A 22,685-nucleotide genomic window follows, 5' to 3' on the forward strand; every position below is an offset into this window, starting at 1 on the left:
TATGGCGAGCAATTTGTTGTGTTATTTGATGGTTACCTGAAGTCTGCTTGGGGAGGAGTCTAGGTAACCGAGAACCCCGCCTCAGACTTGCAAGTGCTAATCCTCCTGCCAGCTGCTTCACACTCTACAAGGGCTCCAGTAGCACAAGCACAGGCAGCAGGTCATCACTGGATAAAGTCAGCAGGGTTAGGAGAGGACTGAGCCCAACATCCTCAGTCTCTCAGCCAATGGCAGAGCCACAGAGATGGGCTTGGACTCAGTTTCACCTTAGTCAAACTACATTTGTCTGTAAGTGGCCTTCAAAGTGTGTGTAAGTGATCACGTGAGGCTCGGTCTGCTCTGCGGCTTGCGTCACTCACACACTTTGGTGTGGTGGCAGTGTGGTTACCGTGGTGTTTATGCCGCTGTCTCGATGTCGCACCACTGTCTGAGGAGATGATCCTGTGGGTCTGCTCGTGTTTTTGGCTTTGTCACTTATTGGAGGACTTGCTTCGGAAATGTTTGGCACTGATGTCATTTATTTTCCGACTGTGCTCTTTTCTCTGTGTGCGTACGAATGTGATTCACTGTTTTGGTTATGTAATAGAGTGCACGGTGCCATCTGGCACACACATTGTAGATAAGAGTTCAAAGACACTTTTTTCTGCCTCTCTTACTGCTCCTCCCGTTTCTCACAGATTTATCACACCGTTGCTATTGCCATAGCAACAACATTGAAATATATACCTGATTGACCCGCTGCCCTCTGGTTGGCGCCTCAGGTCAGTCAGATCTGCAGACTCTCAAACAGCCACTCGGCCTGTCAGCAAACCTCACCAATCTGAGCCCTGGTCTGAGTAACCCTCACCACTCACACCGAGTCCTTTGCTTCCAAGCGCTTTGTTCTCCAGTGTGTGGCTTTGACTCGCCTTTAAAACCTCACGTGGGTCCTGCCTGAATTTTCAGCCCCAGCAGCTGCTGCTAGACAGGGACAGCATAGATGAGCAGGCCAGTGGACCCAGCAGATCGCTTTGTTGTTGCATAACTATCCGCACGCACACTTGGCTTTTATATCTCAGTGAGGACATGTAATTGACATAATGCCTTCCCTAGCTGCTTACCTGAACCCTAACCATAACCTAACTGTGACCCTGCTACTAAAGCCACAATTTCAGCCTCAAACATGCCTTCAAAAGCTGTTTGACGGGCATTTGGACCATAAGGGACTGTTGGTCCCCACAAGTATAGTAACAGTTGAATTTTTGGTCCTCACAAGGATGTATAAGTGTGCACACAGACACACAGAGGGGCTGTTGCACTCATCAGTATTAATTCACTATTAATTACTGTCATTCATCTCTCTGTCTGGGCTTTTCTCAGTGTGGGTTTTTGGTTTCTTTTGAAGCTCACTCTGAGTTTACAGGACTGGACTGATTGTGTATTTGTGTGGTTCATACATGTGTTTGTGTAAGTCTGTTTGCAGAGCTGCTGTGATATGGGAGGATCTGCTAGTCTCACTGTCTCTGTGGGTGTCCACGTGTCCTCCAACCTATTGTACTGCTAATTAGGGCTGCACGATTAATCGTTAGAAAATCGCGATCTCGATTCATACTTATGTGCGATCTCATTTCCAAATGACAACGATTAAAAAAAAAAAAAAAGACGACGATTGTAGCGCATTTTGATCCGGGACGTGCTCTGCATGAAAACAAGCGCTCACTCTTCCTGCTCAACAAATGACGAGGGCGGAGCCTTATACCACGTGATACAGAAGCTGTGCCGTGTGATGCTAAAATTAGCAGGGAAACAACAACGGAGAGCACGTCAGGGATGACAAGAAAGTGACAGGAGAAAATCCGTCCCGGTCAACCACCCAAACATCAATAACGGGAACCTTATACAGCGCTTCCCTTTACCCGTCGACCTCCCGCAGGCACAAAGACATCACGGAGGCTATCACTTATCACCTGACCACAGATATGGCTCCATCAACACTGTGCAAAACGAGAGATTTAGGAAAACGATCAACACCCCAGACAAACGCTACACAGTGCCGTCCCGCAACTATTTTTCTATTGTTGCACTACCTGCTCTGTACACGCAGCGTCGAGCAACGGTGGAGACGGAATTTCAAGCAGTACAACATTTTGCAGCAACAAAACGTGAGACATTTGTTGTTTTTATGTTTATTTATTGTTTTTATGTTCTCTGCTGCCCTCAGGTGAATGTATGGCTATTCACCCTATGCAGCGAGCTTAACATAAGAGGAGATGGTTCCAGGAACGACAGGACACATCGCTTTGTCTTTGTGTCTTTAACTGAAGACCGTTTTTTCCTCTTTTAATTTGTAAGACTGTGAACATACAGTGAAATAATACGTAAGCATCAGTATCAACATATTTTGTAAACAAAACAGAAGTTAGCAACATAGCTTTCCTTATGCTTTACATTCATCACTAACATCTTTCCTTATACGTTCAAATAACCTTTTAAGTAACATGAAAGTAACAAATCTTACAGAAAATGAAGTTGGACATTGCTTACTTACAGATTATGGCTCAACAAACTCCCCAACGATGTAAACTGGGCTTAAAGTTGTGCAGCTTGTTTTCTGCTCCATGCATTTTCTCACACTGCCTGCGTGAACTTTGCCTGCTGCTTACAACCCATCACCAAAGGGGGCAGTGTAGTGCACACCAAATAACCAAAGAAGAAGCCACAAACTGAAGGGGTAATACTGCCCACTATTGGGAAACCTGAGAAATTCGCCAGCCAAAGAAACCCAACCAAGCAAAGAAACCCAACCAAGCCACAAACGAGGGGCAGAACATGTTCAGTCTCAACTGTTACGAAGTTGATGTGCAGTTAATAAGCGCAATAAATATTTATACTGGAAAAGAAAATCGTGAGAGAATCGTGATCTCAATTCTAAGCCAAAAAATCGTGATTCTCATTTTATGCAAAATCGTGCAGCCCTACTGCTAATATACTGAAATGCACATCTATACATAAGCTGCTGTCATCTCTATGTTTCATCTTCAGTATGACAGTAAAATGTGCATCAGTTTCTTCGAGGTCACTAGCAAGAGTTTAGATGAAGTTTGCAGATAATAATAATGGATTGGATTTATATAGCGCTTTTTCAAGGCACCCAAAGTGCTTTACAATACCACTATTCATTCACTCTCACATTCACACACTGGTGGAGGCAGCTACAGTTGTAGCCACAGCTGCCCTGGGGCAGACTGACAGAAGCCAGGCTACCATATCGCGTCATCGGCCCCTCTGGCCAACACCAGTAGGCGGTAGGGTAAAGTGTCTTGCCCAAGGACACAACGACCAGGACAGAGAGCCCGGGGATTGAACCGGCGACCTTCCGGTTACAGATACGCTTCCCAACCCCCTGAGCCACGGTCGCCCCAGATCCATGGAGGTGTGTAATTATTCACTGAAGCTGTGGTGTGGAGACCTCCACAGACGCCAGATCGTTCTGTGAGCTGTCAGATTATTAGATGTAGAGAACAAAGGCAGCGTGATGAGCAGAAGTCGACCCAGCCGTAAAGGAAAATTGTGTGTGAGAGTATTAATAGAATATGAATTGCTGGTAGTAGTAACAGCTGTAGGAGGATCCTGCAGTCTGATAGCCATATCTCAAGTGTTAGCTCCATTCAAGGCTTAAATACATGCCTGTTTTTGTGTTAGAGAGCTGCTGAGTAAAAAAGCTCATTTCCTGCCTCCACTCTTTCTGATTTTATGATCTCATAGATCCCAAAGTTTCATTTGATGTTTCTCTTTTGTAATTTCTTATTTGCATTGTCTGATGATAAATGTGAAGAGTGTCTTTGTAAGCTCCACATTCGTCTTGCTTTCAGCCTGGGGGTGTAAACTCCAGGTCCACACCAGGTACCCTCTCCCTGTTACATCATTTGGATTTGAACCAACACTTAACAGAAATCCCATTTATGTAGTTGGATACCGTTGTGTCTGGGTCACAGCCCAGTTACTGACACACATCCAATTATACACAAGGACACAATGTCACGTTGTTGTAATAAACTTTACAATAACAAGAAAATGTTGCATATTCATTACATGCCATGCTGTTGACCTATTTGGCCTGTTTCCCTGTTGGCAGTGAAACAAAAAGCCAGCAATGCCTTTATGATCTGTTAAAGGCACATAAATGCATAAAACTGGTTATTTTATTCTATAATGGTAGGTTTAACTGTTCAGTCAGCTTGGGTCTCCTTTCAGAAGCGTCTCAGTAGCCTGTGTGTACATATAATTGTTTGAACTGATGAATCTGCAGTTGTTTACACGTGGCTACAAGAGATCCTCCTAACTTATGTAAATCTTTGCTTCTTACATCCTGCTCCTTGGACCCGTTGTTCTGAGTATTGGTCCATCAATGACTGCTGTCAAACTGCCAGCTGTTGCAAATCATGAACACTAATGAGAAGTTAATAGGCCTTTGTCTCGTCAAGTTACAAGACATGTTTGTGTAGCTATATGTGAGCCTGCATATACACTGTTGACTGTGTTGAGTTCAAACTTGTGCTCCTACTTCTTGAGTCTGTGTGCTGTACCATCGTCCACCCTGGAACAAAGAAATATGACAAGCCCAGAGTTAACTTGCATTCATGTTTATGATGACTGTGTGCAAACTTCTGACCACAACTGTGCATGAGGTGAACATGCCTGAGACAGGACCTGCCACAGGCTGCATGTTTAGGGTCTCTCATGTTGTAGAGTTCCCAGTGACCCCACCCAGCCCATAACTCACCAAGACAGTCCCATCCCCCAGAGTCCCCCCCCCCCACACACACACACACACAGACATTTGGCTTTCATTTAGCTCTCTTGTGTTTACTTTGCTCTGTTTTCCTCTGGCTGTATGTTGCTCTCCTCTGGTCTCCCATAGATACAGCAGAACAACACTGTCTGTGTCTCTGTTGCGTCTCATCTCACCCCCACTCCCCTGTTTTGTTTAGGGTTTTTTTTCCTTTCTCAAAATTACCTCAGTGAGGGCTTTTAATTTAGCATTTAGCGAAGAAAAGCGGAACACCACACATAAGGTTCATGGCTGTAGTGGAGGAGAGGGTGAGGTAGAGGCAGATGATCTGCAGAGGCGACCCCTCATGGACCAGCCCAAAAAAGGAGGTCTGCATATAGTGCAAGTATACAGCTTCTTATCTGAACCTGCATCCTGGTCACATAATCTTGGTAAAACGACAATATGGGGGAATATAATTTGGTCAGATAAACCCAAATTGAATGCTGTGATACACACCATGTTTGGTCAAAGGCCTCAGCCTAAAACACCATACCAACAAGGTTTCAACGAGGCGTTGATTCCAGTTTGTAACTTTCAGAGACAGAACGTAAAGCTGCGACTCAGTCACCTGACCTGAATCTGTGGGAAGAACTACAGCTCATAGAAGGATCCCACGCTGGGACTGTGTGGTGAGTGGGTCACACCTGAGCTGGGACTGGTTTCTCCATACAGAATAAATGTCGGTGTGTTCAATACATTTTCCCTGTGTCACTTCTCATTCTTACACATTATTTATTTACATCTATGGTTTCTTTTCGTTACATGTGGATTGAAAGTGTTGTTACTGACATAATAATCTCATGTCAGTGGCACCTTTAGAAATATGTTTACTTAGAGAACTGGTGGCATGCAGCACGAGTCCTGACAGGGACTAGAAAGAGAGAGCAGATTTCTCCTGTGTTGGCTTCCTGTTAAATCCAGAATTCAAAATCCTGCTCCTCACATACAAGGTCTTAAATAATCAGGCCCCATCTTATCTTAATGACCTTGTAGTACCATATCACCCTATTAGAGCACTTCACTCTCGCTCTGCAGGCCTACTTGTTGTTCCTAGAGTATTTAAAAGTAGAATGGGAGGCAGAGCCTTCAGTTTTCAGGCCCCTCTTCTGTGGAACCAGCTTCCAGTTTGGATTCAGGAGACAGACACTATCTCTACTTTCAAGATTAGGCTTCAAACTTTCCTTTTTGCTAAAGCATATAGTTAGGGCTGGACCAGGTGACCCTGAATCCTCCCTTAGTTATGCTGCAATAGACGTAGGCTGCCGGGGATTCCCATGATGCACTGGGTGTTTCTTCACTCACTATGTGTCTGTCACTGCTTCACTTCTTCCTGAGGAGTTTCTCCTTCCCACCATTGTGACACTGCTTGATCACAGGAGGTCACCTGATTGTTGGGGTTTTCTCTGTAACATTGGAGGGTTTTTATCTTACAATATAAAAATCACCTTGAGACATTTGCGATTGATTTGGCACGAGAACAGCACAACTGAACTGAGATAAAACGTCATGATACATGGATACTTTTACGGTCTTTCTCTGCCTCTCATTGCAGTCGTACAAATGCTTGATTAGGTTCTTCTTGTGGACACAAATGTAACGTCACCCTGCTCAGCACAGTGATTTTCATGTGCCACAATCGTCACTTTGCTCTAAAAATACTGCTTTACAGTATCGCAGTGAAGACAGAGCGGACTAATGAGACTAAAATCTGATACTTCATTGTGTTGGTTCCAGTCTTTTACACGCCTGGAGCTCAGCACCATGAGCTCCTCCACAGTGAGAGTTTAAGACGTGGGAACAGCATTAACTTTATGAATTACTTCTGGTTGTACCCCAGGAGGTAGAGGAGGTCGTGGCTGGTGGTTTGATCCTTGGCTGCACCAGTCTAAGTATAATTGGGCTAGATACTAACCTCCTAACTAGTGCTGGGCGATATATCGATTTTTTTAAAAATATCGATATATTTTTATACAAGACATAAGCTGTGACAATATCGTTTATATCGATATAGTCTATGTTGCGTTATAATTACACTTGTGGAGCCGCTATTTTGCCTCTCTCTCGTCTGGGTTTGTTTGCCCCGCCTCTCACCCTCACTGAACACAAACCCCCTCCCCCATCGCTAAACCTCCAGTTGGCAACAAGATGGACACAGGAGCTAGCGAAGAGGAGCTCGTCGGAAAAAAGAAAACCAATGGCTCAATTATTTGGAGATGGTTCGGGTTCAAAGTGTCAGATGAGCAGCAGAATAATGTATTCTGTAGAGAATGTCGAAAAAGCGTCGCAACGAAAGGTTCGAGCACCACTAATCTTTACCACCATTTACAACTGCGCCATAAAGTGCAGTATGAAGAGTGTGTGAAATTGCGTGCTGTAGCCCAGACCGCAAAGTCTTCCGAGGTTCCTGCCGTGAAACAGACCACCTTACAACACTCATATACTCGTGCTGTGCCATATGATACAAAAAGTGAGAAGTGGGGGGAAATTACTAAAGCAGTGGCCTATCATATTGCTAAAGACATGGTCCCCATCTCAACTGTGGAACAAGAGGGCTTTATACAGCTGCTAAAAACTCTTGACCGAAGATACCAGTTACCTAGCCGGAAATACTTCACCAGAGAAGCACTGCCAAAAATGTATACTGATGTTAGACAGAGTCTCGCTGCCCAGCTCACCAAAGTGTCTCACTTCGCACTGACAACCGACATGTGGTCCAGCAGGACGTGCGAGCCATATATGAGTGTGACTATACATTTCATGGAAGACTGGGAACTGAAAACTGCCTGTCTCCAGACCAGCTACTTTCCTCAAGACCACACCGGAGAGCATATAGCTGAAGCCCTGCAGGATGTGCTCAAAACCTGGAAGCTCAACCCGACGGGACTGGTTGCTATAACAACTGACAACGGGGCTAATATTGTCAAGGCGGTTCAACTGAACAAGTGGTCGAGGATCCAGTGTTTTGGTCACATGCTTCATCTGGCCATTGGTGAGTGCAATACTGAATTTTTTGATTTGGAAAAAAAAACGCTAATAAATGAAAAGTGTATAGAGTCTCTTGTAGAGCTAAACATGCCTATGGACCACAAGACAAATATTTTTATAAGTCATAGCCAGCATATACATCTATCACTTAGAAATCGAAAGTTAGTTGAACAAATAAATAAACTATCCCTATTAAATCCAATAAACGTATTGGGGTGTATTTGTCTTTGTATTAGATTGAGTTGTGACACTAAATGAGGACCACAGCTGAGACAAGACAGGGATACATTTTTAAATACATAGTGAGATTAAAAGGTGTAAAAAAAACAAACAAAAAAACATGTTCTAATCATTTGGTGATCTGGTGATTTTACCAAGATAGTTTAACTACAACCATTTCTAGGTTATACAATACACGACACATTTTGCAAATATTGTTGAGTCTTATGCATCACATTCTATACAACTGAGATGGATGTTAATTTGCCTTTGAGTGATTTGCATCTTAACATAACAATTAAAGTGATTTTAAAAGTTTGCATTTTGTGTGTCACAGGACATGCTATGGATGATGCCCGCATTACCCGGGCTATTTCTCTGTGTAAGAAAGTCGTCAGCAGCTTCTCCTACAGCTGGAGGAAGAGAAGAGAGCTGGCTGAAGTGCAAATACAGCTGGGTCTTCCAAGTCACCAGCTACTCACAGAGGCAACAACTCGCTGGGGATCAAGGCTTCTCATGATAGAGAGGGGTCTGGAGCAGGAAAGAGCACTTTCTAAAGTCCTCTCTGTCGACATGAAAACCAGACCTCTAGTCCCTACTTGGCAGGACATAGAGGTCCTGGAAGCAGTTCAGAAAGCTCTCAAACCCTGTCAGGACTTCACTGATGCACTTTCAGGAGAGAAGTATGTGACCCTGTCCTATGTCAGACCTGTGCTACACCTGTTTAACACTAGTCTCCTGGCACCTGGAGAGGAGGATAGTGAGCTGTGTAAATCCATCAAGACCCGCATTGTGGATTACCTCAACAATAAATATGCAGATCCATCCACCAGTGACCTGTTGGACATGGCTTCTTTTGTGGATCCACGGTTCAGGGCGAAATACATCCCTAGTGAGAAGATTAATGCACTAAAACGTAAACTCATCTTGGAGGCAGAGTCTCTGCTCAGCTATCAGGGTACGTGTTTGTCTGAGCTGACTGATCCAGCCGTGCCTGAGTCTGCAGACCGAGAAGAAGCAGCAGTAGGACACACAGCTAAAAAAAAAGAGATCACTGGCAAGCTTCTTCCAGCACAGCACAGCCACCAACACTGGTTTCACAAAAAGGGAAGCAATCGAAAATGAATTTTCTAGCTACCTGTTGTCAGTTTGTGTAGAGAGTGATGCTGACCCTCTCAAATGGTGGAAGGAACATGAAGTTGCCTTTCCAGCACTGAGCCTCCTGGCCAAGAAATATCTTTGTGCGCCAGCTACCAGCTCCCCTTCTGAAAGGATTTTTAGTTGCAGTGGAAACATTGTAACCTGCCACAGGGCATCGTTGAAGCCTGATACTGTTGACAGATTAGTTTTCCTGGCACAAAATCTGTAAGCTGTACAGTTGTTGGCCTTGCTTGTTTGTGTTCTTTCTATATTGTTATTGTCATTGGAGATTTGGACAAAGACCCACTGACCAAAGAATGTAATTTTGTTAATTTCATTCAATCTGTTTACATGTTTGGTTTTTTGCACAAAGTACCAGATGATTGTTCAGCAATACACACAAAGAAGCACTTTAGAAAACTTTAATTCAGTGTAAGCACTTTTTAAAGAGCAAGATGCCTTTGTTATTTTAGATCTGCATCTTTTTAGTTTACATTTTACATTTAGTTTACAATTTTTAGCTTTTTGTTATGTATGAAAAGAAAAAAAATGGAGCATTATTATTTAATAAATGCTGACAATTTATTTTTGACAATTTTTTCGTGTACATCTACAGTTGTATCTTAATAAAAGTTACATGTGTGACATCTGGGACAAGTACCTTTGACCAAGAACTCTCTTTTTGTTCTTACTTTATGGGATTAAAAAAATATCGAGATATATATCTTATATCGCCATCCAGCTAAAAAATATCGAGATATGAATTTTGGTCCATATCGCCCAGCTCTACTCCTAACCTCCAGCTGCTCACCGATGCATCCGCTGGTGTCTGAATATTGGATAAAAAGCAGAGAAATAAAAGAACCACATACCTCAATAATTACACCCTAACATGGAGACATGACGAGTCAGGAACAGTTAATGATGAAATAATTAATCATTGGCAGATTTGAGCTGAAAATAAGAATTTTGCTGCAGTAAATGTGCCTCTTGTACTTGCATGTACTTTAGTAATTGGACCTGCTGTGCGACAAAGCTCATCCTCAGTGTCCAGCCTAAAACACGACCAGGAGATGATCTTTCTGTTGTTTTCCCTCCCATAATGGTCGTTACACATGGAGGTGTGGGAGAAAACAGCTTCATTCTGTGCCTGAATGCCTCCTGTTTGACAGAGATGGAGCACCGGTGCTGCAGCTACTTTGCAAATGTGCTGCTCACACTACACTTGTGTGCAGACACACATATAGCTTGTTCCTGTGATTGTTTTCTGCTGAGCCCAGAGAAAAGTGACCTTTAGGTGCCATTCCTCTTTGTCTGTGAAAGCATGCCTCGTCCTGCATGTCTGCTCATTACATGTAAATATAACAGCTGCTCCCAGGCTGCACTGTTGTATGGAAGAAAAATGTACACATCTAAATACGGTCACACACACATACAGCTGTGCATTCCTCTCACTTTGTTGTTGTTAGCAGGACTGTAGATGAAGCGCTCATCCTCCTGTGTGCATGCGTGCTGTGGGAAATAAGTCTTATGGCACATCGATGGCAGTTTTTCCAGGTGAACTTTTATGTGAGACAGGATTTGCTTTTGCCTCTTCTGACTGTACTTCTCTGCTTCCATACAAACACAATTAAACATTTTAAGGGTTGAACATCTTCACTATGTTGCATGTTTTCCCCAACCGTGTGTTTCTGTGACTTCACTCTGCTGTTTGCAGTTAGCAAACACTCCTAAACGCTTCTTTGAAACATGGTGCACAGTGTTGTAGGATGGATTATTGTGGACGGAGTGCAGTTGTTCTGCTGACTGAAGTTTGGCCCGTTTACAAAAATCACAGAACCAAGTTAAACAGACAGACCTGTTGAATTCTACAGTGATAGAATAATAATGATAATAATAATGATAATGATAAAGATGATGATAATAATAATAATGATAATGATAAAGATGATGATAATAATGATAATGATGATGATGATAATGATGATGATGATGCTAATGATAATAATAATGATAATAATGATGATGATAATAATGATAATAATGATGATGATAATAATGATGATGATAATAATGATAATAATGATGATGATGATGCTAATGATAATGATAATGATGATGATGATGATGCTAATGATAATAATGATGATGATAATGCTAATGATGATGATGATGATGCTAATGATAATAATGATGATGATGATGCTAATGATAATAATGATAATGATAATGATGATAATGATAATAATGATGATGATGATAACAATGATGATGATGATAATAATGATAATAATGATGATGATAATAATGATGATAGTGATAATAACAGAAGGATATTGCACAGAAATGTCTCAAATATTTTCGATGTACCTGACAGGAGAGAGCGTCGTGTTAACCACAGCACATTTCCATCCACCTGTTTCTATGCAAATTTTCAGTCTGCTGTCCAAAGCAGAGGCTGGAAATGCAAACAGCCCAAAGCCTCAGTAAGGCCAAAACTGATTTTATTTTTCATTGTGGTTTGATGGGCTCAACACGTCCAAGAAACAACTGTGGTTTCCTCCGTCAGGCCTGAGCTGAGGTGTTGTTCTTTGTTTGGTTTCTCTTAAAGGAGATGAAGCAAGAAGAAGGATATATATTATAATTATATAATTATAATATATATCCTTCTTAAATAATATATAATTTTATATTAATTGCTTCAAAAGAGGATTTATGGGCTTCATAGGTTTTATCACTTTGAAGCTGATCAGAGGTCATAAGTGACAGTAACTGGGCAGCCCTCTAGTGTATTTACTACCCATGGCCATTTAAACTTTAAGATGTGTGGTTTACTTGAGCACCTGCACATTTCACATTACTGTAAGGTGCTGAATCTCACTAACATGTCGTGGTCATGCTCGTCATCTCCTGTGTGTCGGCCTCTTTGCTGAGGTCATGCTTACTTCCTGGTTTTGCACTGAGCTTTGGCTGGAGCTCGTTAGTGCCACCATGTCTTTGTGTCCTTTCACTCTGTGATGTTTTAATAGTAAGTGTCAAGGTTTTAGTTTTTGTCTCAACTAAAGAAAATAAAAATGACCATTAATAGTTCTGTAAAAGTATTGTTTCTGTGTAAATAATAAATGACAGTGAATAGTATTGCATGGATTTGTTATGTTGTTGGTTTTCAGTGTGTATGCTTTCAGAGTGTGTCGACTGAACTTGTAGTTCAGCCTCTCAGGGCTTTTGATTATTGTTGTTAGAGCCGCTGGTCTGTAGTCCCTGAGACAGTTTACACCAGGATGTTGGGAGTTGGCACTGTCGTGGATGTCCTAAGGCAGGTGGGGATAGTCCACTGTGATGAAAAACACCTGTGTCAGTTTCACAGCACCGTCCCGGAGGACTGGGCCAGGATCTGTGCATTTACATCACAGAGGGAGTTTGTGGCGTCCACAGTGTTTGATGAGGACATCTTAGACATGTTGTGCACACTTCCAGTGTCCCACTCTTAAACTGGTGTAGTAGAAGGTGTTGATTGTCTTTGAATAAGTTAAGTGGTAAATCGACTGGTTCCTATTCAGCACGTTTCTGCTCTACCTGAGCACTCGCAGCACCAGCGCAGCTTCACTCAGTGTGACTGAAGCTGTTCAGAAGCTGCATTTGGCCTCAGTTATTCAATTCAATTCAATTTTATTTATATAGCGCCAAATCACAACAAAAGTCGCCTCAAGGCGCTTCATAGATACAGAGAAAAACCCAACAATCATATGACCCCCTATGAGCAGCACTTTGGCGACAGTGGGAAGGAAAAACTCCCTTTTAACAGGAAGAAACCTCCAGCAGAACCAGGCTCAGGGAGGGGCGGGGCCATCTGCTGCGACCGGTTGGGGTGAGAGAAGGAAGACAGGATAAAGACATGCTGTGGAAGAGAGACAGAGGTTAATAACAGATATGATTCAATGCAGAGAGGTCTGTTAATACATAGTGAGTGAGAAAGGTGACTGGAAAGGAAAAACTCAATGCATCATGGGAATCCCCGGCAGCCTACGTCTATTGCAGCATAACTAAGGGAGGATTCAGGGTCACCTGGTCCAGCCCTAACTATATGCTTTAGCAAAAAGGAAAGTTTGAAGCCTAATCTTGAAAGTAGTTTGTGTTGTGTTAACAGAGTTAGAAACAGGGAAACGTGATTGGACTGGCACATTGTGGAAGAGGAGACACTTTAAAGACATTATACAGAAGATTTAAAAAATTGGTGCAATATTTAAACACAGTTTGAGAGAAATCAGATGAAGTTTCTGCAGTACTGTAGTAGGAAAGTCCATCAGTACACACACACAGCTCGTGGCGGCTGTGTTCATCCACAGAGGGTTGTACTGTTCTGGCTTCTCCACAGTGACACACTGCACCCTCCACCCCCTGCCCACCACACTCCTCCACTGACACGACCCTGTTACTGAAGCAAAATGCCAGCGTTACACAACAGCAGAGGAAATAATGAAGCAATCCTGTTACATGGCCTCTTGGCACACACGCACCTGATATCAGCCATCTTGAACAAAACACACATGCACATAAAGGCTTTCAGCTGAACTATTTTTTGTGTTCGTTGGCATACGTGGTTACATTTTAGCTTTTAAAAAGCAGTTATTAGCTCCGTCATCCAGCTGTGACATGTTTTGATTTATTTGGTACAGTTCTGCTGTGAGCTCCTCCAGCTCTGACACGAAAACACATCTGACACCACAGAGAGATCCAGCCGGGAGCAAGACAGCATCACTGAGAGAGACAGACCGGTGTTTAAAGGGTGAGACAGGGACTGATGTTCTTCAGAGTCTTAGTTGTCCTGGGCTGTACGTCTGTCTGCTCAGCCTCTCTGTGTTCACATTAAACCCTCTGTTGCATCTCTGATCCAGCTATTACATCATCTCTGTATCTACCAGGAGCACTGTGTGAACTCATTAAAGAGCCTCACTGCAGACTGCCTTCAAAGATCTAGTGAAATCTATTGGCCACATGATACAAGAGGGAGGGGAGAGTTTACTGGTTGGTGGGGTAAGGAAGGTGAACGTGTGTGTGTGTGTGTCTATATAGAGAGATAGATGGATGTAATTTTTCTGAAGGCTACTTATAAGACACATACTTTGATAACTAACAGTTTCTCACATTTCTATAGCCAAATACAAAGACGTAAATGCTTAAGACGTTTTGCACAGCATGGTAGTAGTGGTGAAATAATGAGATGGAGGTCATGAAGCATGAGGTAGAAGTAGTGAGTTTGTGTTGAAACATTGTTTACATGGTTTGCCAAACGGACTGATCTTGTTGTGATTTATGACAGAAACCTGGAGGCACATCTATAAAGTGCGCTCTGAAGTCGTTGGTTATTAGTGTGTGGTTCACGACACTGGAGCTTTACTTTTGAAGCCTGTTTCCGTGTGAGCCCTTCAGATGAACCATCTTCATGAAGAATGAAGTTTAAGGAAATACGAATAGAGAAATGCTGTCTGAGTCTGAGTCTCATTTTTTTAATTGTAATGTCGGTCAAATGTTTTGAATCGTACATGTTGCACTGATGTCTACATGTTGCATGTTTCATGAGTCTGTTGAAGATATTTTGTCTAGTTTTTCTTGGCTTTAAGCTTCTTTTCTCCATCACTAACACTGCAAAGTCACCATATCTCTATCAAAACACTCACTTAAACATTCCCATATCACTGAAAGAATAAAGACAATAGTTGTTTTGACGCGTTTTATTTTACCACCGTTTTTAGACGAAGAACAAAGAAAGGACAGCGTCTGATATGAGAGGTTGTCTAAAATGAATGAACGTGTGTGTGTTAGATCTTTGTTTCACTCGACTCCTTCCTGGCTACAGACTGCTCAAGTCATGCTATGTTACCTAGCAACAGTTGCCCACTCTGCAAAACACACACACACACACACACACACACACACACACATGAGTATCAGCAGGCATTCTTGTTATCTGGCAACTGTACTGGCTCTGTTCATCATGACATGAGAACAAAGGAGTGTGTGTGTGTGTGTGTGTGTGTGTGTGTGTGTGTGTGTGTGTGTGTGTGTGTGTGTGTGTGTGTGTGTGTGGTGCAGCTCTCTCCTTTGAAAGCTGACTCTCTAGCTCTGCCTGCCTTCATAGGTTGTCTGTCCTTCCACTCAGCATGTGTGTATTTGTGCGGCTGCATGCACAGACCTGAAACAGTCGGGGCCTCGTGCCTTGCTTGTAGGCTTGTTAGCCAGCCTGGAGAAGAACCAGTCAGCCGCGTCAGATGCAATTTTGGTTGAAATTGGGTCAATAAAAAGCCCCTCCTCTCCCTGAGCAGATGGAGCAGGGCTAGTGTAATCTCCTGCCTCCTGTGGGTCTGTGTGTGCATGTGTAATTAGAGCTTACCTTTATGCAGTGCAGGCTGCAGATGAAACGTTTGTCTCCTTCTGCTGAAGCAGTTCAGTCCACTCACTTTGATGAGCGATAACCGCACCACACATGTTTAGTAAAGCTGAGAAATAGAAAGTACAACTACACTTGGTTGGTTGTTGTACAAGATTTAATATGTGTGTCTGTGTCTCTGTGAGTGTGTGTTAGATGGACCAGTACCTGGACCAGTGTGTGCTGTTACAGTGGTAGAGGATTAACCTGCTGAGCAGCAATGGACAGATTACTAAATCTGGTTTGTGGTCAGCTGATAAAAGCGTGATGCTGTGGGTGGGTTCAGCATCGGGGCACTCAGCTTCTTTTTCATCCAGCTCTTTTTATTGTTTTTCCAGCAGTTAAACACATAAACATACGCAGGTAAACGTGCAGCGTTGCTCCCACCGCTTCCCTCCCCAAACACTGATATATACTCAGGGTGTGCACAGATCACTGTCAGGCAGTGGGCTCTACACATCAAACACAACATAATCATGAAACCATATCACATATTCTCAACATAACTGATGAATGGCTGCCAGGAACCTGGGATTTTCCAGCACAGCCTCTGATGGTGAACCTAATCGTCTCATCACGTCTCTAATCCGCTTCCCAAATGTTGGGGGTCGAGGGTCCTCCCACCTGGTCAGAATCGGTCTTCTGGCCAGCAAAGAGGAGGACGCAGTCGTGTTCGATTCACGCGTATTCAGAGGTGGATCAGAGGGAATCAGACCAAGCAGTGAAGTCAGAGGGGTTGGTGGGTCTCAAAGATTGAACTCCATGTAACTTTGGACACTTTGTGGATGGAGCTGGGGTCCACAGTTTGTCCTTAGACCAGTGGAGACGCTGATGAGGTGGAGATGATCTTTAAACCCTGTAGCCAGGTTGTCTCTGGTATTGTTTGTCCCAGTTCGCCTCCCATCTGTGTTTAAGGCCCTCTAAGAAAGTCAACCTGGATTCATTAAACACGTTTCACCCAGGATCTGTTCCAAGTCCATTTTCTTTTCAAGTCTGATCCTTTAAATGATGGACTTCATGTCCATTGGAGAAGGTGAAGGTTAACATCCAGGATTAGATGAGACTAAACATCTAATCTGCAAATATCTTAAAAATACCTGAAACCTTTGAGACGACTCTGCAAAGGAAGCAAAGCCGGTATCTCCCATTGACTCCAGCCAGCCGTCAATGCTCTGTGTCTAACTGACGGTGTAAACAGGTGGGCTTTCCTTATTGGAGCAGCAAGCCACAGCTCAGGAAGATTAAAGGCTCTTTTGAATTGATTCCAGATTAGAAATGAATGAATAACCTGTAGAGCTGCAAGACAAGTTTGTTTAGTTGAGCCACCCAACCGCATCTGGCTCCATTCATCCAGTAAAGCAATGGCCGAATATTTGCTGCCCAGTAATGGTGTAGAAAGTTTGGAAGGGACTGGCCACTGATTGTCTGAGGTAGCTGCAGGGTTTCTTTCCTTATCAGTGAGATAACTGACTATCTGAGTTGATAAAGTTTAGGGACATTTTCATAGAGTTAATCGCTCCTCCTGCAGAAAGGTAGTGTTTCCTCTATTCTGTCCTTGTTTTGTTTTAAATAGTGCAGTCATGCAACCTATTTAATAAAAGCAACCTCTTTGACCCTCATTCTTTGGATAATTGTGGTCCCATTTCTAAACATCACTTTCTCTCCAGGGTTTTAGAAGTGATCGTCACTGAACAGCTGATTGCTTACTTTGACTAAATGAGGCTTTTCAAACACTCCAATCAGGTTTCTCAGCACAGAGGGACGAATGAGGCTGGCTGCTGCCTCTGCTGGTAGATCGTCTGTTGTAGTTTCATCATTGAACACTGGATAACTGTATTTTATTGATTTAGTCTTGTGTATATAAGGAGAAATTGAGTCATTTAAAATGTAAGAAACACTGTAATCATTAAAGAGTTCAAGTAAACTCGTACAGTCACATCTTGTTTAAATCACCTGGCTGTGTACACAGGCAGGAAGGCCAAAAAAGCCCATTTTCTAAATGCTGGTTGGTCTACATGAATACTGTAGATCAGTGGCACATTTGGCAGCTGTCGTTTTGCCTAATGTGTATGTGAGAAATAAATTATGAGCTCAAATATTAAGCAGCCCTGAGGGAGGGAAGGTAACAGGGTCGTTGCTGCTGTCTCCTCTGAGCACCACCAGGCACTTTCCTACACGTTAGACCTGCTACAGCGACTCGATGCTGGGCAACATTTTGCCAGCATCTGGTGAATGTAGCCGCCTGCTAATAATACTGAATGGAGTTGCTAATAATAGCAGGAGTAATGGCACTCATAGTATTGTCTCCTTCCTGCTATGTTGTCATTTTGTAAACACACGATTGTCAGTAAACTTGTGTTGAACGGAGCTGAAGGGGAAGGAAGTGGAGGAGCAGAAGTGAGGCGGGTCAGTGGCGAGGGAACAATCTGAAAGGCGAGGGGAGAAAGTGAAAGACGCTCAGTCAAAGAGCGCTGTGAGGAAATAGGACGGTCCTGCGTCACACAGAGAGAGCGAGAGAGGAAGTGTGTGTCAGCCGGCCCTGCCTCTCTCCCTCCCTCCCTCCCTCCCTCCCTCTCATCTCTCTCCCTCCTTGCGTCAGCAGCAGTTAAAATGTCGGCTGTGTAGCTAGTCCTCCGCTCTGCTCTCTCCCTCTTGGCCATCTGTCTCTTCTTACCACAGGAGGAAACCGCACTCTGTTGCTCTTCCTCGCCCGTTCTTTTTCACTTCGTCATCCTTTTCTTTCTTCCTGTCTCTGCCCCGGTTGCTGGATCAGAGCTAGTTTTTCTCCAAAGCCATCGCCTCTCAGTGTTAGTTTGGACACGGAGGACAGAGGTAATGTTACACTTTTATATCCTCTGCTGTTTCGGAAGAACTGTTGTGGTTTACATTTTGAAGCAGGCCTGAGTTTGATTGATGAAGTAACGCATTTGAGTAACACATACTGGCTGTGAACTGTGGAAACTACCCACAGCTTCTATTCTGGGAATGCTGCTCCGTCCTAGGTGTTGTCTTCTGGGGTGTTTGAGTGTTGGAGAGCTGCTTTTTCTGCCTCCGCTTGTACCTGCTCCAAAAAATGTCACGTACTTTGCCCGTCCTACATGTGTAACGACTGCTGTGGAGCAGAAGCTGCCATTAAGCTGTAATGAACAAATATAAAAGGCTGTATTAACACAGATGTTCCTGTACACGACGCGTGTGATCCATAATCACATGGGATACTCAGTGGGAACTACTCTTACTAAAATGTGTTTAGCAGCAAATTCATCTGGTTTTTTGTGAACTCGGACAGAAATCGCAGTTGGAAGAAGTGAGAACTTAACCCGTGAGACAAACCGGGAGCATGTAGGCAGCTCCCTGATCCAGGACCGGCTGATCCAGGACCGGCTGATCCAGGACCAGCTGATCCAGGACCAGCTGATCCTGTTTGCTTCTCCAAAACTACCAGAGAATCAGATTAGCATATCGCTGTGGATGTAAGACAGTAATGATGAGGCAGCTTAAAGAGCTGTGGATATTGAAGCTAAAGGTGAAATCCAGCCAAAGCATGAAAGGAGTTTATTAGAAACTATTATACAAATAATTTTATATAATAAATTCTACAGTTTATTAGATGCTGTGAGATTCTGCAATATTGCATATGTCGTCCTTGTATCAAATTGCAGGGCACATGTAATGAGTGTCAAAGTCGTGTCATTGTTACGGGCCTGATTGACACACAGGCCTCGACCTCCAGCAGCCGAGGCAAACGGTTCATTACTATGTACGACAGCAGTTTGGTTTGATGACTCCAGTCATCTACCATCAAAGTAATGAGTAGCTTTGAACACAGCCTGTGGATTTCTGGAGTAGAAACCGTTGTGTGTGTGACCCACTTAGACAGCACCGCTCGTCAGCGCAGCACTGCACCAAGATCAGATTCACAAATCTTATAAATCTTTTGCGTTTTTAGACATCGCAAACATGAAAAGTGCCCAACACGCTCTTGTGTTCGTGTAGAGAACCTACAGACGACGTTGTTATTCGGAGAGCTGAGCTGCTCGTTTGCTTTCAACGCCATGGAAGAATAAATCTCTGATACTAAGAGAGGTTTTCACTTACAGTTGAGCCTCATTTGGATTTAAAGGTCATTTCATGTTTCAGGTAGGATCATGTCTGTGTTGCAGAGTGTTGTTTGTGTGGTTGTGTAGAGCACAGTTGTGCCGTATTGTCCCCAGTGGAGGAAGATTCTTTGAAGTACAGCAGCCCCTCGCTATAACACGGTTCATCTTTCGCAGCTTTGCTCTTTTGCGGATTATTTTTGTCGATTTTGCAGGGTTTTTTTGTTTTATTACAGCACATTGTGTTCTGCGTCCCGATTGGCTGTAGACCATAGTCAATCAGTCTCGTGCTGTGTCTCCTGTACAGCACAGAGTGCGTTCAGCTTGTCAAATTTACATAAATCTTCGATCCCAGCAGTGTGACTCTGCTGCACTGTATGTTTGTACGTTTTCTCCCCAACAAACACAACAACGTCGATGAAACGTTTTGCACCATCAAAGGCTCCTGTGGTAGCACCCAAAGGCAGAGCAAGATGCTAAAGGAAGGTAGAAGTTACTAGGGCAGGGCAATATGGCCAAAAATATTTATTGCGATATATATTTAAAAGTTGCGATAACGATATAACTGACGATATAATTTACGTGAAACAAAATACTTTACAACTCCACAACTTTATTAGTGCAAAAAAAAAAAATCAATGTATTGTCACTTAAACAAGCAGCTGTTTATGTGCATTAAAGTTATATAAAAATGTAACAGTGCAAATGCAAATTCCAGTTTAACCAAAAGGCATTTCCAGTGGAAACTGGCCGACACATCCTCAGCATAACATGTATAACATCCACAAAACTTAAGAGGTTATACACACACAACACGGTAACATTATGTTGAAGCACAGCACGTATCACTCCGCGAGGCTCCGCCTACGACAGCTGTAATGCTCCGACAATCCATCAAGCGGTGCGGCTTCGTAGCTTAGCAGAGTCGCACTGAAACATCTGACGGCTTTTCGAGCGCCGTGTACATAAAATCGTTTCGGTAATAACGACGGCCCGCTAGCACACGCTACCAAAAAATGTGCTTTGTTGTGTATCTGACGGACGAAAGCTACACCAGTTCCACACCACTGAAGCTGCAGCATTTTTACAAACCAGCTCTGGTTCATCGTTTCATTCAACGATCCGCTTTCGCTCTTCTCGTTCTGCGTCGCCGCCATGCTTTTTCCGCCATGTGCGTATGAAAACAAAGGCACTGCGCATGCGCGTTTTACCCATATTCTATTGCGATATCTCATTTTCTTATCATTGCCCAACATTATACTGGTATTACTGGTATGATATGGCCCAGCCCTAGAAGTTACTGTATGTTTTAGATTATAATATAATACTGGACTTATTTTTCCACGAATGTTTGAACTCTGAGAGAGTTTAAACAAGAGACAAATGTGTGAAGATGTTCACGCCTGTCTGAGTGTATAAAGTGTGTAGTGAGGTTTTACAGCCTTAAAACTTTATAATAATTGTAGAAAATAAAGCTGACTTTGCTGATGATCGTGGGTTATTTTTAGACCGTAACTCGCGTGATAAACGAGGGAGCGCTGTGCAGTGTACAGTTTCCAGTCTGTGATGATTGTAGATGCTGTATCATGCGCTTCGTTGATGCTGATTGGTCCATTATGTCTTATCAAAGTCAAAGACAGCGCAGCCATCTGCCAGGAACGTTTAGAGCATTCCTCTGCTGACGAGCTGGTCAAAGTGCCACAACTACTACCAGTGATTGGCTGACCATGAGACTGTGCTTGATTGGCCAACCACCTTGCCTAACCTGAAGCCAATAGAGAACCTACTGATTATTATTATCAAGAGGAAACAGCAGCAGTCTGATGCAGCAGACATGCAGCTCTGTAGTTCAGGCTTTGCCACAGTAATGTGGGATCACTGAGGGACAGTACTGGTGCAAACCCAGCTTTGCACTACGCTGCTTTTGAGTTATATGATGACATTTAGAATAATTGTTGACAGCGACAGTATAGTTTGTGAAATTATCAAACGATACTGTCCATGCACAGTATCGTCACCTGGTGTAGTCACCTGCAGATATCACCTGGTCCACTATCTGAATTCATTTACAAAGTGATGGTTAAAGGACGTCTCACTCTTCATGGGTTCATCGGGTAACTCGCAGTCACTGAGGGCCCTTACTTTAGTTGCTATGATACACAATATCTCAGCTGTAAAAACCCTGCACTTCCCCAAGAGCTCCCAGCTGGACGTTTCCAGCTGGTAAAAACACTTTAGTATGCATGCATGTGTCACGTGATCCAAGCAGATGAGATCTGTAAGTGATCATATAAGTTTGTTTATTCAGCACTCGTACAGTTAGCAGTGTTCTATAGCACAGACATAATGTGCCCGCTGTACACAGACCAACACTCTGAGTGCATTTATGTGGATGCTGTGGGTCATTACTTACTGTGGATTCAACTCCTGGCTTTGATCCCTGAAACACTGACCCTTCAGTGGAAGCGTGCTAAAAACAGCAACACAAACAACTTTAATGAGACTCACTAAACACCAAATGTTTGAATGCACATCTGTCAGTGTCTCCTAGCAGCACAATTCACCGAGTGAGGGATGTTTGCACGTGTAGGTGGCGTTCTGGGCCCTGGCTGAGCAGTCAGGGCGCTCTGATGGTTCACTGGGCATCTTATTGATACGGAGAGTCGAGAGGAAACTGCTCATGTGTGTTTCAATTTGACGCAATCTTTTTCTGATGCTCGTTCTCGCTCTGTCTTTGATGAGGCAGCGGCTTCCTTGAAGCTCGCGTGTGGTAACCTCTTGAGGTTTCTTAGCGAGGCATGAGCTCATAATCTCCTCTTCATTCTCCTTTACAATCTATTGAACTTCTGTCAATTATAGACACACAGCAGCAGAGATGTCTTTGTGCTCACGGGGACTGATCTGCTTTCCCAGCATGCCGCTGTGCCGTGTCTGTTCTCCCGAGATGTTCTGGTTCCCCGAGAGTTTTCATTGTATTTTTATCTCTAAATACAAGGACCTCAGT

The 22,685-nt window shown here is 43.3% G+C and overlaps 2 protein-coding genes across 5 annotated transcripts in view; both read left to right on the forward strand.

Moving 5' to 3' along the window:
- Positions 1-10,218, forward strand: part of LOC309713602 (E3 SUMO-protein ligase ZBED1-like) — a 71,028-nt gene extending 60,810 nt beyond the window's left edge. Inside the window, exons 2-3 of the mRNA XM_082545379.1 lie at positions 5,939-7,802; positions 8,355-10,218. Of these exons, the coding sequence (XP_082401505.1) occupies positions 6,959-7,802; positions 8,355-9,142 (1,632 nt within the window). The 5' untranslated portion in view covers positions 5,939-6,958 and the 3' untranslated portion in view covers positions 9,143-10,218. The remainder of the gene's footprint in view (positions 1-5,938; positions 7,803-8,354) is intronic.
- The window catches only part of jmjd1cb (jumonji domain containing 1Cb), a 123,865-nt gene that overhangs the window by 59,805 nt on the left and 41,375 nt on the right, over positions 1-22,685 (forward strand). The window contains exon 1 of one of the 4 annotated variants that reach the window (XM_082545342.1): positions 18,216-18,416. The exons of the other annotated variants lie outside the window; for them this stretch is intronic. The gene's annotated coding sequence lies outside the window, so the exon portion shown is untranslated. Of the gene's footprint in view, positions 1-18,215; positions 18,417-22,685 lie in introns of those variants that run through there. 4 annotated transcript variants of the gene reach the window in all.

This window comes from Aulonocara stuartgranti (genome assembly GCF_965226115.1).
Source record: "Aulonocara stuartgranti genome assembly, chromosome: 8".
In the NCBI taxonomy this organism is placed as follows: Eukaryota; Metazoa; Chordata; class Actinopteri; order Cichliformes; family Cichlidae; genus Aulonocara; species Aulonocara stuartgranti.